Source organism: Zootermopsis nevadensis, unplaced genomic scaffold (genome assembly GCF_977971745.1).
Source record: "Zootermopsis nevadensis isolate Lab colony 2312 unplaced genomic scaffold, Znev_1.0 Znev_ptg000028l, whole genome shotgun sequence".
Taxonomy (NCBI): domain Eukaryota; kingdom Metazoa; phylum Arthropoda; class Insecta; order Blattodea; family Termopsidae; genus Zootermopsis; species Zootermopsis nevadensis.
The window spans coordinates 8803477-8817496 of record NW_028259160.1 but is presented as its reverse complement, the minus strand read 5'-3'; the positions used below and the strand labels follow the sequence as shown (position 1 = coordinate 8817496).

General features: G+C 37.3%; 1 protein-coding gene and 1 long non-coding RNA gene across 4 annotated transcripts; one reads left to right on the top strand and one right to left on the bottom strand.

Moving 5' to 3' along the window:
• The first annotated feature begins 16 nt into the window (after window positions 1-16).
• LOC147872342 (uncharacterized) lies at window positions 17-2850 on the top strand. The gene is made up of 2 exons (XR_015537340.1): window positions 17-241; window positions 1676-2850. It is a non-coding gene; the product is annotated as an uncharacterized LOC147872342 (long non-coding RNA).
• Window positions 2851-2910: 60 nt separating this feature from the next.
• Window positions 2911-12256, bottom strand: Vps16B (Vacuolar protein sorting 16B). 3 transcript variants are annotated; one of them, XM_022069180.2, is made up of 12 exons: window positions 11967-12255; window positions 11773-11884; window positions 10409-10498; window positions 9258-9346; window positions 8188-8337; window positions 7532-7668; window positions 7141-7168; window positions 6196-6337; window positions 4988-5247; window positions 4283-4459; window positions 3973-4077; window positions 2911-3325 (listed from the first exon to the last, which is right to left on the bottom strand). In XM_022069180.2, exons 1-12 carry the CDS (start codon window positions 12039-12041, stop codon window positions 3305-3307), a joined length of 1386 nt encoding a protein of 461 aa, XP_021924872.1. In that variant the 5' UTR covers window positions 12042-12255; the 3' UTR covers window positions 2911-3304. The 3 variants fall into 3 exon arrangements, with proteins under 3 accessions (XP_021924872.1, XP_021924873.1, XP_021924874.1); XM_022069181.2 differs by having other exon boundaries at window positions 4988-5232; window positions 11967-12254; XM_022069182.2 differs by lacking the exon at window positions 9258-9346 and having other exon boundaries at window positions 11967-12256.
• Between the last annotated feature and the right edge of the window lie 1764 nt (window positions 12257-14020).

Genomic DNA, 14020 nt, shown 5'->3' with positions numbered 1-14020 from the left:
CAAATTCAGAAAATCAACTACGATCGCCTTCAAAATAGTTCCCTTCTGAGTTGACACACTGCTGCATACGATGCTGCCAACGTTCAAAGCAATTCCGCAGGTCATGTTCTGTAAGGCTGTTGAGGATCTCCGCCGTTTTTGCTTTCACATCTTGTACCGACAAAAAAATGTGTTCCTTTGAGCACCGACTTCATCTCTGGGAAGAGGTAGAAGTCGCAGGGAGCGAGGTCTGGCGAATAGGGTGAGTGGTCAAGCACAGTGATGTTTTTATTAGCTAAAAACTGCTTCACAGACAAGGCGTTGTGGGCTGGCGCGTTGTCCTGGTACAAAATCCACCCGTTTCTCCATAATTCCGGTCGTTTCTTTCTCACACCTTCACGCAATTTTGTCAAGACTTCAATGTAATACTGCTGATTTACCGTCTGGCCACTGGGTACCCACTCTGCCATCACAATACCCTTGATATCGAAGAAAACAATCAACATTGTCTTGAACAGCTGTGCGTGGAAGTCCTGGGCGATCATCAGCTTTCACGCATTCTCTGCCTTCCGAAAATCATTTGTGCCATTCAAAAACGCGTGCACGAGACATGCAATCTTCACCTCAGTCAATAATTGAAAAGTTTCCGTCGCTGATTTCTTCAGTTTAACAAGAAACTTGATGTTAACTCGTTCACTTTTGCAGTCAGACATTTTCCGGCCGAGGGTAAAAACACGTCTGTACAAAAATACTCGTCCACTGCTACTGAGTGAAGCAAACAAGTTGAAACTTGCGTCACTGGTAGAGGACAGATCAGGGTCAAATATGGTCTGCTTATTTCGCCCTCACCATAATTGTTTGCCTACTTACAGCATTAGTCTCGTTATTTTTGTGGCAGACCTCGTAATTGCTTGTTCTAGTTGGTAAAAAATATTCCTTGTATTTTTAAATAAATTTGGAGTAAAGGAGCAAACCCTTATGAAACTGGCCCTATATAATTAGTTCATCAGTTCAAATATTGTATTGCATTTGTCACCGCAGTTATGCTTCAGCAGTACCTTTATTTCTGAGTTTGAATGTGTCAGACCTGCCCAGTACATTGAAATATGGTCCTTTAGGTTAGGTTTAAAGAACATCTAAAGTATTTTCTGTTGTTCAATATGAGCAGAATGCAACAGAATAAAATAGACGGAAATTTATTTACATTCCACAGATCCTTGACAGTACAAGCCAAGGATGTGAACCATGTCATAATTTGAAAACCACACTTAGTACAAATATAAATATAACTGCATAGTTGTTACTGTTATTTGCATAAATATTTACAATATTTTATAATTTTCAGTCAAAGTAAATTCTTCTAAAGAGTAAAAGACTGATATAAAATATGCTTCACATTCGTTCGTATTATGATTTAGAATTTAGTTCTCCCTGGAACGGTAGTGAATAATTTGATCCTTGCCCAGGAAGCAACTTTCTGATAAGTACCGAGGTTAGCACTCAATATAAGGAGGTCGTGGTTGTCTTTTGTGTTTATACACGTATGTCAGAACTCGTCTGAAACTTTTCCATGTTATCCACAACATACGACAGGAATAAGAGTATGAATTCACTCCTGCGGAGGATTATGAACAATTTCTTACATAGTTCTATAGCTGCTTGAAGCCCCTGACTGTAACTGCATTTATGATTCCAGCATGACAGAGCCCTACAAACTATGGAAAGAATGTTCAGCAGCAACTGGATGCAACACACTCGAGGATGTGGACCGGGTGTGCACGGCTTCCTTGGTCACCTGACCTCACTCCCATGGGTTTCTTTATATGGCGACATGAAGAAACACGTGTACAAAGTTCCTCCCACAAGAATTCAAGATCTCTCTGTGAGACTTCACACTGTTGTTACAGCACGTACCAGAAAATTCCATGCGACACCCTCCTGTCTGCCTTGAAACGCAATGCACGGTGCCCGTTTCGAACACATGTCATAAGCATGGAAGGCACGCTGCCCATGTAGTTTTTCTGTAACCTCGTTCGGTTGCAATCCTAAATTATCTTACCTCTCTCAAAACTAAAAATCACATGAAATTTGTTGTTCAACATTCGCTACAAATTTTTGTACAAGGAATCACACTTTAGACAGCACGTGTAATTTTTCTCACACTGCAGGTAACATTGAGAAACTAACTGGCTTTTTCTTTCTATAATGATGTTCTTGTACTTTCTTTACTGTATTTATTCATCATTTATCAATCGACATTGTCAGTAGCTCAGATTACACGGTATTAAATAACACGATGATCAATGAATTTGAAAGGATCTGAAGAAAGCGGTCGTGGCGTAATTTAATGTGCTACCCTGGCATTTGGCACAATGGGCTGACAAAGCCACAAGAAAACAATTTAGTGTAGTTCATCTACATGATCAGATTTGAATCTGGGACCTACCAAGAATATGATCCAGGATTCCTAAACACTTGACTGCAAAACGTTCTCAATTACAAAACTGAAATAAAATGACATCAATTGCTAAAGAGACAGAACTTGAAGATTTCTGTCTTCTGGGTTGTTGCACTGTGTAGTCTGGTCGATGTTAACCAACGTTTGAGAGGTCATACTGCCTCCGTCATCAGGGCGATTCTTAGTATGAAGATTTCTGTCTTCTGGGTTGTTGCGCTGTGTAGTCTGGTCGATGTTAACCACCGTTTCAGAAGTCATACGGCCTCCTTCATCAGGGTGATGAATATGCCAATAGGGTGTGTGGGGCTAGGTTTATAGGAGCCGGACTGTGAATGGAGTAGCCTGCCCCGAGCCAATTGGAGCAGGCGTGGGAGTGGACCAATAGGAGCACGTGGGTGAGTGTGAGAGAGGGGGCTCGGGAAGTGTGTCCGGTGGGACATTAGGAGGTCGGTTGAACTCCTTTTACACAGAAATTATGAAGATACTTTATTCTGGCTAAAGCCCACATGGAATATGAAAAAAGAGTATGAGTACATAATTCAAAGTATTACCTACAGATGGTAGAAACAATAAATGTCTACAAGACCTTACATAAATAACAATAATAATAATCTTATGCCATTCTGAGGGAATTATTTCAAGTCGACATTATTTTACTGTGTAAACTTAAATCGTCAGTATTATTCTGAATTGTTCCCAAACATGTGAATACTGTACCTGCACATGGTAATGTTGCATAAAAGACCAACTTCGACTGCCAAGTCAGCTTTTCCTTGCTTCTTTCCACAACTTTCAAAACTGTATATTTTCAATGTGTCTTTCAACATTTCTCTTATAGAACATTTTAAATCATCGTCAATGAATTCTCTAATTCTTCCACTTTGTTGTCTGAAACATAAAATGAAACATTTCTGTCCATTTGTGTAATGATACAGCAGTTTCTTGATTTTTTAAATTTGAAGTGATGTACATTTTGTAGCAAGTAACCAAAGTGCACAAACATTTTCATTTAACTGGAACCTCATTACTGTCTGTCTGAGAAGAGAATTATTTTGACCATTAAATGCCATCTTAAACACAATTTCCCTCACTAATAGCTTTTAAATTACTATAACAATCTGCATAATGTTCAATACATCATGGGAACACCAGTGACCTGGCTGTCATGATTGCAAATTTCCTTCTCCTGAATCAGCATTGATAATTCCACACCCACTGCTTTTTTGCCACAATACTCAACTACATTACGAATAATTTCTCTTTGCTGGAAGTTACTTTATCTTTTCAATGAACACATTTACTAGAGTGTTAATGCCTTTATTCCTTATCAAATGATGTGAAGAATGATACGTGACAAAAAACCAGTAACAACCGGCAAGTTCAATGTTTTTAGAACAGCTTTATTTGGTTTTTTATCACGATCCCAATTCCATATAAGTACACATATATATATTGGTATGTTAACTCAGTCATGTTATCTTCTTGTTCTCATTATATTTGACCATAATAATGTTAACATTAAAAGAGATTCTTACCGATACACGCAAAGAATTTTCTGCATAGAAATAGTCTTCTGACTGAGGATGAAGGTTGGCCTTATACGAGATCAATGCCTGTCTATCTCGTTTAGCCACAAATACCTGAAGTTTATAAGACAGAGAATAGCCATTAGGGTTTATGGTACCACAGAGGAGCTTGCTGTGAAGAAATGCCTTTTTCTATTAAAATTAAAATGCTGAAACTAAGTTTATCTACAAAATCTATGTATACTTTTGCAATAAGGAAGACTTTGAACTTGAACCAAAATCCAGACTTCATTTTAATAGGCTGACCAGCATTACTTACATTAACAACAGCTTTATGACACTGCAGCTTTTGTGCCAGTCCAACCCGTTTATCTACATTGTCAATTAGCTCCAGGTATTTGACGAGAACATCCACTGGGGCTCCATGAGCATGGAGTTGCATAACCACTTGTTCCATAGACACCGCTGCCTTCAACTTTTTGCCTCCGAGCCAACTCTACATGAACAATGTACAGTCTTCAATTACTATGAAATTAACATTTTTCTTAAGGTATACACAAAGGTAGGATTATGATTGGGCTACTGACAGAGACCTGCAAATAAAGACTGTGTACTTACTAAATATACAAGCCCATAATTAATATTTTAAGAATGAAAACCAACTATCCTCCTATGTGTACCTTTGAAAGCATGTGAATCTTACCTAATTTTGTGGAACACAGGCACAAATAGCATTTGCAGCTGACAACTTCTAGACCCACAAACAACAACAAACCACTGTTTCTCATAATTTATTCATTATGTAGTTTTCAGAGATATATTTTTAGGGAACCCACACATTCTAAACAGGGCACTACAGGAGGTGGGTGGACCCTAGAGTCGGTACAAACATGGCAGCAGACGGAAAAGTGTCCGCCCCTGCTGAGAATCAAACTCCAGTCACTTAGCTATCCCAGCTTATGAGGACTGATTCTTGCTCACATTATAGATGATTCAAATGACAGAATGAGCAAATATGTCTTACTTTTGTGATAAACAATCCTTCAATGTCATCCCAGGAATGCAAAGAAGCTCGCACAGTGAGAACTGTCCACTGGAACTGCCGATCACTCACACCTTGTTGCTGGCTGAGAGTTAGTGGAGCACTAATACTGCCTTTTGGTTCACTCCAATGATGCTGACATGTATATGCCAAGGATGACAGAACAGGCTGTCCTACCAATGCCTTGGCAATCTCAGCATCAGCACCAGCCATTGACAACTGCCACTCTAAAATCAAAATGTCTGTTTCTATGTTCAAAAGGGACAGTTACAATAGTAAAAAGAGAAAAGATTCTAATGGATATATGTATAACTAACTCCAAGAAACTATTATACTGAATTATTTCTTTGTACAGTTGTGTACAAATATGTTCTTCAGATATTTTCCATGAGTACTTTTTACAGCAAATGTATGTGGTGGCTATACAATACATTTGATTATTTGAAGTACATAGTTTGCTGTTTTGAATGCTGGCTAGTTACACCAGCTTTTTATCTGTCTCGCTAACTTCCTGCCTTTACTTATTTTGATCACAGCATTGGGCACTGGTGCTTCTGGATTTAGGTTTATGAATTACCATTCTTCTGACTTGTTTATGAACAAATTGCATTTGTTTATGTTTCCTCTTAATCCTTTCTGAAACTTTTCTGTTGGAATATTCGATATTTCAATCATGTGGTTCTTCTTTTACAAATAATTCATTATTGTAAGAGTTTTGACAAAGAATCATTAGGTTTTCCTTTTTCTGATTCAGTTAGTGTTAAATGGTTATCTGTTGTTTTCTTTTTGGTTTGTTTTTGTTTTTGTTTCCTGTTTTATCCATGATTTATCATTTAATTCTTGTTTATGCTGATTTTTTGTGCCTTCTTGGTTGCTTGATATCTAATAGCAACACAACTCCTCATTATCTTGTTTTCTCCAACCTCCTGTTACTTTGTCTCTCTTAGGTCTACCTATTCTGCTCAGTACTCTGTTCTCAAACACCATGAATACAGGTAAAAATTATATTTTGAAATATGTGTGTAAATAAACAACATCAGTAATAATTACACCAAGTGCATATTGTGATAACAATTCAGTACCCCCATTTAGTCTAAATAAGTTCTAGAAGTTCTTAAAATATCTTGTAAATTCATGTCAGTAATTACAGACACACATGAGATGCACAAAATGCAACTCTTAATACTCACCCAAAAGTTTAATATAGTTCTCAATTAGCAGACGATCTTTATTGTCAGTGAGTGAGAAGTGATTTTTGAAACATGCCTGGAGCTTTTGAAGTCGGCGCTGTGGATTCATTGTGCCACAAACTGCAAGTTGGAACTGCTTCATCTATTACATAAAACAGAAATGATACCAATCGTGAGTTTCCGTGCCCGCATATGTATTAATTCTTATGTGAAAACCACAGTAATTGTGAAAAAACTACACTGTAATACGGATTCTATTTGTGGATTATGGCACTGCGTAGATTAAATTCTCATTTCATTCCCACTTCTTTTATGTAACATTATTCAACAGAATAACCAGGGCAATGTAATTTGCATTTTGTGATTATGGCACAAAAACAAAAGTGGAACAGTGTACCCTACAACATCCAAATTGACATTTCTTACTCATGAATTATAACTGCATCATACTTCCCACAGATGCCATAAAATACTCATCCACTTCAAATCTGTAGCTCATGTCTAAAACACTCAGTTTTGAAAGTAAAGAGATGAAAATAAAAGGTTATTTTGACGTGCAATTAAAATGGTACTCCAACTGGCTAAATTGGTCTGAAAGCATCATGTTAATGAGTTATCAATATAAATGTTTACTAGTGCCATGGATGCAAGTCAGATAAACAGGATATCACAAACATATCTATTTTTCAAACACATACTCAAGCTCAATTTATAGTACCCACGTATGTTACTAATTTCTTTTTAATGTGGCACAATTTCTACTCTGAGAAAGAAATTAATCCTTAGTTCAAGATAATACAAAAACAATACACAGGTATTCATCAACTTGCTCTAATCTATACCTCAATTACACATCAGTAAGGATTATATAAATATTTATAACAACATAACTAATTGTGAAACTGTCATTAATTCTAACTGTAAAACATGCAATTGTTTACTTACTGATGCTTCTCTATTGTCACCAAGCATCCTACAAAAATAAAAATCTCACATAAATTAAATTAATATTTCTTACACCACAGCAAGCACACATGTATTTTACTTATCTATTATTTTTTAGTTTCACAGGTGTCTCTTGCTAAAATATGAACATACAAAAACTGAAGAATGTGAAAAAAAAAGTCTGATTCAATAAGCAAAGTGTACAGCTGACAAGTTATCCTCCAGTTTTGGTGGAAGAATTACTTGTTCCCACTACTGATTGTGTATAAGTTCAATGAATTACACAAATTAAAACTTTGCTTTACAATATGCTATCAGGAAGGCCAAAGTGGACAACTGTTACAAGGTACAGCTGTAATTAAGAAATTATGCAAGTTGCATTCCGACTTACTCAAGTAGATCTGTGAGCTCATGAACCCGCAGTCTTATGGCGAGATATTGACAGTACTGTGCAACAGCTTCAGGTCTAGTTCGCAGCAGCTGGTACACAAGATTCTTTTTTAACGTACGCACCAGAAACAACACCACCTGTAAAAACAACTCCATCAGCCATACCCAGCTCTGAAAATCTGTCTTACACCAAGATTATTACCTGTACCAAGACACCACACAACTAATATTCTACTGTTTTAATCTGTATTATATAAATGTACTTTATTTTATAATTTATATGAGAGCATCCTGTTGTGGTTTCTTAACTAGCAGTTTATATTCAGTCAAACACACAACAAATACAGCACAATGTCTACATCATCATAACACCAACTTTCATTATCAAAATAACTGCTGATGCAATACTGGCATTTCTAGTTTTTCCCACAACATGTTTTGACAAATTTTGGCCATCTTCAAGCTATTATAAAAATTTAAATTTGGAAAAAGTACTTTAATATAAAACTAAAAGTAATGAAGACATGTCAGCAACAGCGTGCTATGTGCTAGTTTCTTTATCTTCAATGGAATTGCATCTATATAAATTACTGTACCATTGACTACTACATTCCATTACGTTTATCAAAGGAAAAAGTTAATAATCCATACACTTACTGCAAGTATAGCATTACCATCCCCTACAGCAATAGCTGCATCTAGCAACTCAGTTTTACTTTTCAATGAGCGGTATAATTCCAGGGAATACGGATAACCCAGCAAGATTTTGGCGACAGTATCATTGACCGGTGGAGGAACCCAGCGATTCTGAAATATGTACAATTAATAGTCACCAAACCATCAATAATGGTAAGACAGTCTGTTATGTTCTTCAGGGACTGCAGGTGTTGATAAGATATCAGACGCTGCCCACAACTACATAATTGGAACATTTAACCTACAAGTGCAGACGTATCAAGAATTTTTACAAGCAATATGTCTAAATAAAACTGTCCTAAAGCTACTCCTATATTTTGCTCAACAAGAACAGTATTAGTAATTGACATTTTGAACACTAGTGCTACTACAGTAATTCACAAATCCCTTCCCAGGTATCAATGCTGTGCTTCTGGGTTTTGATGTTTCCCGAAAACACTGGTATCTACCTTCAAGTCCACAGCCCAGAAAAACAATTTCAACATCTTCATTGCCATGACAACCTCAAATCTCACTTTTCCATGCTTTTCAAAGGGCAAAGTTTAAAAATTGTGGGTAAAACAACTCTGTGCTCTTAAATATACAAATACAAAAGATAGCACTTATTAATCAATCGCAACTCCATGTTCAGCATTCATTTAAAATCTTCCGGTATGCATACAGGTTTTAGCGAAGATGGTATAATATGTTTTCATCACAATTCAATGCCCCTCGATCAACTTGCTCCTTTTTGGCAAACCTTGAATCATAATTTATTAATGATAAGGTTCCCTTACAACAAACAAGAGTTCAATATTATTAAAAATAGCAGATTCCAAAATGCAATATCACAAGTGATTGATCTAGCATATGAGATATCTTAAACCCTGGTAAACAGACATATACATACATCCCTATCCAGTCAGTTGATCTCCTGATACATCAACTAGCTCATGAAAAAAACACTTAAAGGTGACAGCTGCCTCGGAAGAAATAGATAAGGCTCTTATATTTATGACAAAGGTACATGCCAAAGCTAATCACCCGATTACCTCAACTTGACGTCGTAATATTCTCACTTCTTCCTCTGGACTAAGTTTCCCTTTCGGCTGTTTCTCGTGAAAATTCCCAGCTTCCAGAACTACAAGAAAATATACGTGATCCAAAACAGAGGCATTTAGATTTACGTACATATTAAAAAGTTCTTAGTCCTTAAACCCCCAAATTTGCCAAGAAACTTTCCACACTTCCCTGTCCCATATTTTCTTACCATACACCTAAAACACATAAGACAAGAAAAGTACGTAAAAACAATATTAAGTGCAGATGACCGTGTGGTGTTAGCAACTTCAGAAAGTTGATTACAAATATTGGTACATAACTTGAATAAAATGGCAAAAATATATAATCTCAAAATAAGCAGCAAAGGAAAGAATTAAATACAGAGACAGATGGTGGAGGGTCGTTGAGGAGGCCAAGGCTCACACTGGGCTGTAGCGCCAAAGAAGAAGAAGAAGAAACTCTGCTGGATGGTCACATATTGGAACAAATGCAATATTTCTTCGGAATATAATCAAAATATCAAATCACCTATGGAACAAAATATACATTTAGCAAAAACATAACTGAGGAAACATGGAAGAAAAATGACAGCAGGCTAGTATCAGTAGAAATTAAATTCCTCCAGTCAATGAAAGGGTACACAAGATCATGAAGTAAAAAAACAGCTGCATATATACTCAGTCCTCACAAAAACAGTCACAAACAGAACTGGACACATAATTTAGACAGAATGTGACTGGAAGATTACCTAATGGGATATTAAATTACAAACCAGGAGGAAGAAGAGACAATGGTATAACAATGCAAACATAAAGATAAAGTTAAAAAAAAATTGTGAACCTAATCCCTTAATGTAAATGCTGAAGATGAAATTTCCTAACAATAATTAAATTTGCAGACTATTATTTTGTACTGTTCAAAGTGAGACAGAACAGTGAATGGAACTACTAATTTGTGACTCAGATAAAATCTACTCCAGTTCTGGCATTTTCTGTAAGTTAACAAGTTAATACACTGACATTCATAATTTAGACGTGATTATTCGATCCAGACAAGCATCACCTTCTTCAGCCACAGACATCTTTCCTTTATGTAGGCCATCTGTTGACAAATATATTTAATTAGTTTTGTATCTACTTACTGCAAAGCAAACTCTTTTCTGAAATAAGGGTTTGTAGAGGTCTTGCTGCTGTCTGAGATGAATCTGATATAGTCGCTCTGGATAATGATCCTGCAAATAAAGATCTGAATGCTAAATATGTCATGGGTCTAAACATATGGTCTCATCATTCTGAACTACGCTATATTATGAAAATTTGAATTTTGTGTCCTTGCAAACAATGAAACATCAAAGCAAGTTGAAACAAATTTTACATCATCATTATGAATGAAAATTAAATATAGGGAAGACCTCTAAAGACAGTCTGAACTAGAACCAATCAAAGAAGATAAACTGTGATACTTATGATGACTACAACATTGTTCCAAGACTTAACCCAACATTAACTACAAACTTTTAATATACACATGGTGACAATATTTCACATAAATAAACACTCAGCTTTGAAATCAACCAACACTGTTCATGTTCCTCCCATTCCTAAAAAATTTGCTATTTGTGGACTATCTTGTCTAATACAACAAAATAGGATCATCAATTAACGTAAAAGTACACTGTGGCCTTTTGTCCAAGGCTACTGAAGAATGAATGTTTTTTTTTGTAATTTGTTTAATGACACTGTCAGCAGCTCAGACTACAAAGTAGCAAATGAAAGTATGATTAATAAAAAATTATATAGAAAGGATGAGGAGGGAAGTGATCATTGCCTCAGCATTTGCCTAAAGAGACAAAGGATACCTACAAAAAAACCTGAGTCAAGACAGATGAAGGCTGGGAAAAAATGGGAACTGGCACAGCAAGGGTGCCAACATGTGATGAGAATGAATATGAACTCCACCTGTGTACATCTGATTTTGCAACCAATGAACTGTACAATAAATCCAAATAAAACTGTTCATTTTTACTACATCCATATTCAGTTCACTTTTCATTAAACACTGTTAGTATACTTATAAATAACTTGACACCTGCAGAATTAATAAACTCATCCTCATCTTCATCTTCCAGTTAAAATACTGGTTACCAATATTTCAAGTGTGACTCCTGCATCCATCAGTCCACTGAAGGAGGGAGCAAGCACCTCTGAAATGTTGGTAAACTTCTACCATATTACATGGTGTAACAACCCAGATGTCAGCCATCTTCTAACCCTAAGGCCTATACATAAACATATATAAAAATACATTGTTTTAATAAAATAAAATGTGTGGAGGGGGTGTGTGAGGGGATGCTAATGTAATTACTGTATTCTTCTTAGCATATTCCTTCTTCATGAACAATTTTATTTACCATTTTAACTCTTAATGTTACAGGTTACTTCCAACAGGGTACGATGCACCAGAACTTATTTCTCCCCTAATTTTCGTTAAATGTTGTGCACTTACCAGACAACGAGTCTGTACTGACGTAGGTGCTATCGATTCCCATTCCTTCTCTGACTCTCTGCGACAACCTTGCAGTTCCACTTTTTGATACTCCACACAACTGACTCCCAAACTACAATATGACAAAAATGAATAATTAGCCTTGGTATGTACTTGGGCAATTCATGATTATCGAAACTATAAAATCCACTTACTTCATCATCCTCAAAGCTGAACGCTTTTGCTTCACTAGCATGCCAATATTCTTCGTCTTCTAACCTCCCTGCCATACCTAGTTACAGAACAGTTCTGGTTCTGACAGAACACGTTCTGTTGATTCATCTACAGGAATTGGTAAAACATAAGTAGAATGTAAATACTGACATTGACATCAAGATACGTCAATTTCGTTCTTAAGTGCAACAGTAAACACAAGTTACTCGTGGTACACACTACGTCCTTTAACGTAAGAGGAAAGAACTCAACCCCTTCCACCTGGCCCCTCCCCCTCAAAGGAAAAAAAGAACATCAAAACAACTTGGTAATTCAACACTCTGCCAAGAGATGGCAGATGTATAATAAATACGAGTTTCCCAACTCCGACAAACACGGTTCGGCGTTCATTTATCAGAGAGACAATGAAGTGCAACGTGGTAGTACAGAGCCACCCTGGTAAGACGAAACACCCTGGGTGTGGCCGACACCCCTGGGCGGAGCCCTCGAATGATGCTTTTCCCCAGTCATGGTAGTGCCCCCAGTGTACAGGTGCCTTACAAGTGTCCGCATGGTGTTAACAAGGAGGATCGTCCCAGAGACGTTGTCCCCGGTGAGGTGCGCCCCCCAGGGCCTGCTTTCCTTCGGAGACAACCCTGTGGACTGGAGTCCCGGTGGAGCCGAGCCCCGAGGTGCGACTGTACCCAACGGTGGGGCGGTGGCCCCAATGTGGCTTGGCCTGTGGTTCCAAAGTGTCACAACATTTTCATTAGAGACAACCACCAGGAGTTTCCTCACGTGTTGGGTCCAGCTAATCAGACTAATCTGACTAAAATTAAATTAGTCGACCAATACGGAAAGAAAGAGGGGAAAGGTAGGCTGCAGGCTTCAGAAATTCATGTTTCGATACGAGGGAGAATTTGTACAATTGAGACTAGCTACTTGACTTCGTTTTTCAGGAAACAACTGATGTCGGACTTGGCTGAAATATAAGTGTGTTGCGTAATGACTCGTTACGCTACATATTATCCTACTTTATTTACAACACAATTAGTATGATTACCTTTATTCAACACATACGTAAAATTTCGACAGCAATTCCCAGTAAACTGAAGCTACACAAATTATAATCAATTCATAAATTAAATAGATACCTCAGACTCCTCACACAAGAATTAAGTGCGAAAAGACAATATACAAGAAATGTAGATCAGTGTAATTTATTCATCAGCGTTTGTGTTGTACAAAGTATCGCAGTGGACATTCGCTGTGATAAATCCACCCACAGTTGGCTGTTACATCAATTACAACAATGGCAACAAATCTCACTAGCTTATTCATTATATGTCTGTACCCCTCTTACTCCCGGGTTCAATTCCCGGTGGTGCTCAAATTTATAACTTGTGTTGGGCAAGGCCGTGGTCTAGGCATCACGGAGTTTTCCTCCGGGGGCTTCCCCGGTTTCTCCGTGGCATCCCAACAATTACTCCATTCACACACAGAAGAAGGCTATGGCAAACCACTTCTGATCATCTCTGCCAAGAATGTATATATGTATGAGCAGGTCCCTGACAACCTGAAGAGGTTGGAAGGATCCTGTTCATAATATATGGACCTGTCGTCAGACAGAACACTACAAATAAAAAAAACCTTCTTACTGAACTTAACCAGTCCAATACTATATGACTATCCCCGAACTACCCTTAAGGCGTATTTCGCAACCCCGTTGATGACAGAACCTCATCAGCTCTGTCCTAACAAATTAACAAAACTTACCACACCTAAGCGATTCCGTGATAGTAAACAATTGCACAGTGCGACGCAACAGAAATCAACATCGATATCGCCCATGAACAATTATAAAAGCAGCATCGGTCGTAGTTTATCTTCAGCAATGAAACCGTGACACTGGTACTGGATTTATTATTCTGTTCACCTAAGAAAAATGCAAATAAATCATTAACTTTGGATTCATTAACAAAGTGGTAAAACGGACAACCGAGTGCTGAAGAAAGAGCAGCAGAGTATGTTATTACGTCGACTTGTGTAACAAAAA

What these genes read in the sequence shown, in the direction of transcription:
- Vps16B (XM_022069180.2), bottom strand. Translation starts at nt 12,041, where the DNA reads ATGGCAGGGAGGTTAGAAGACGAAGAATATTGGCATGCTAGTGAAGCA. An exon ending in TCAGCTTTGAGGATGATGAA is followed by an intron (nt 11,885 to 11,966) that starts GTAAGTGGATTT and finishes GTCATATTGTAG; the next exon opens with TTTGGGAGTCAGTTGTGTGG. An exon ending in CAGTACAGACTCGTTGTCTG is followed by an intron (nt 10,499 to 11,772) that starts GTAAGTGCACAA and finishes CTTTATTTGCAG; the next exon opens with GATCATTATCCAGAGCGACT.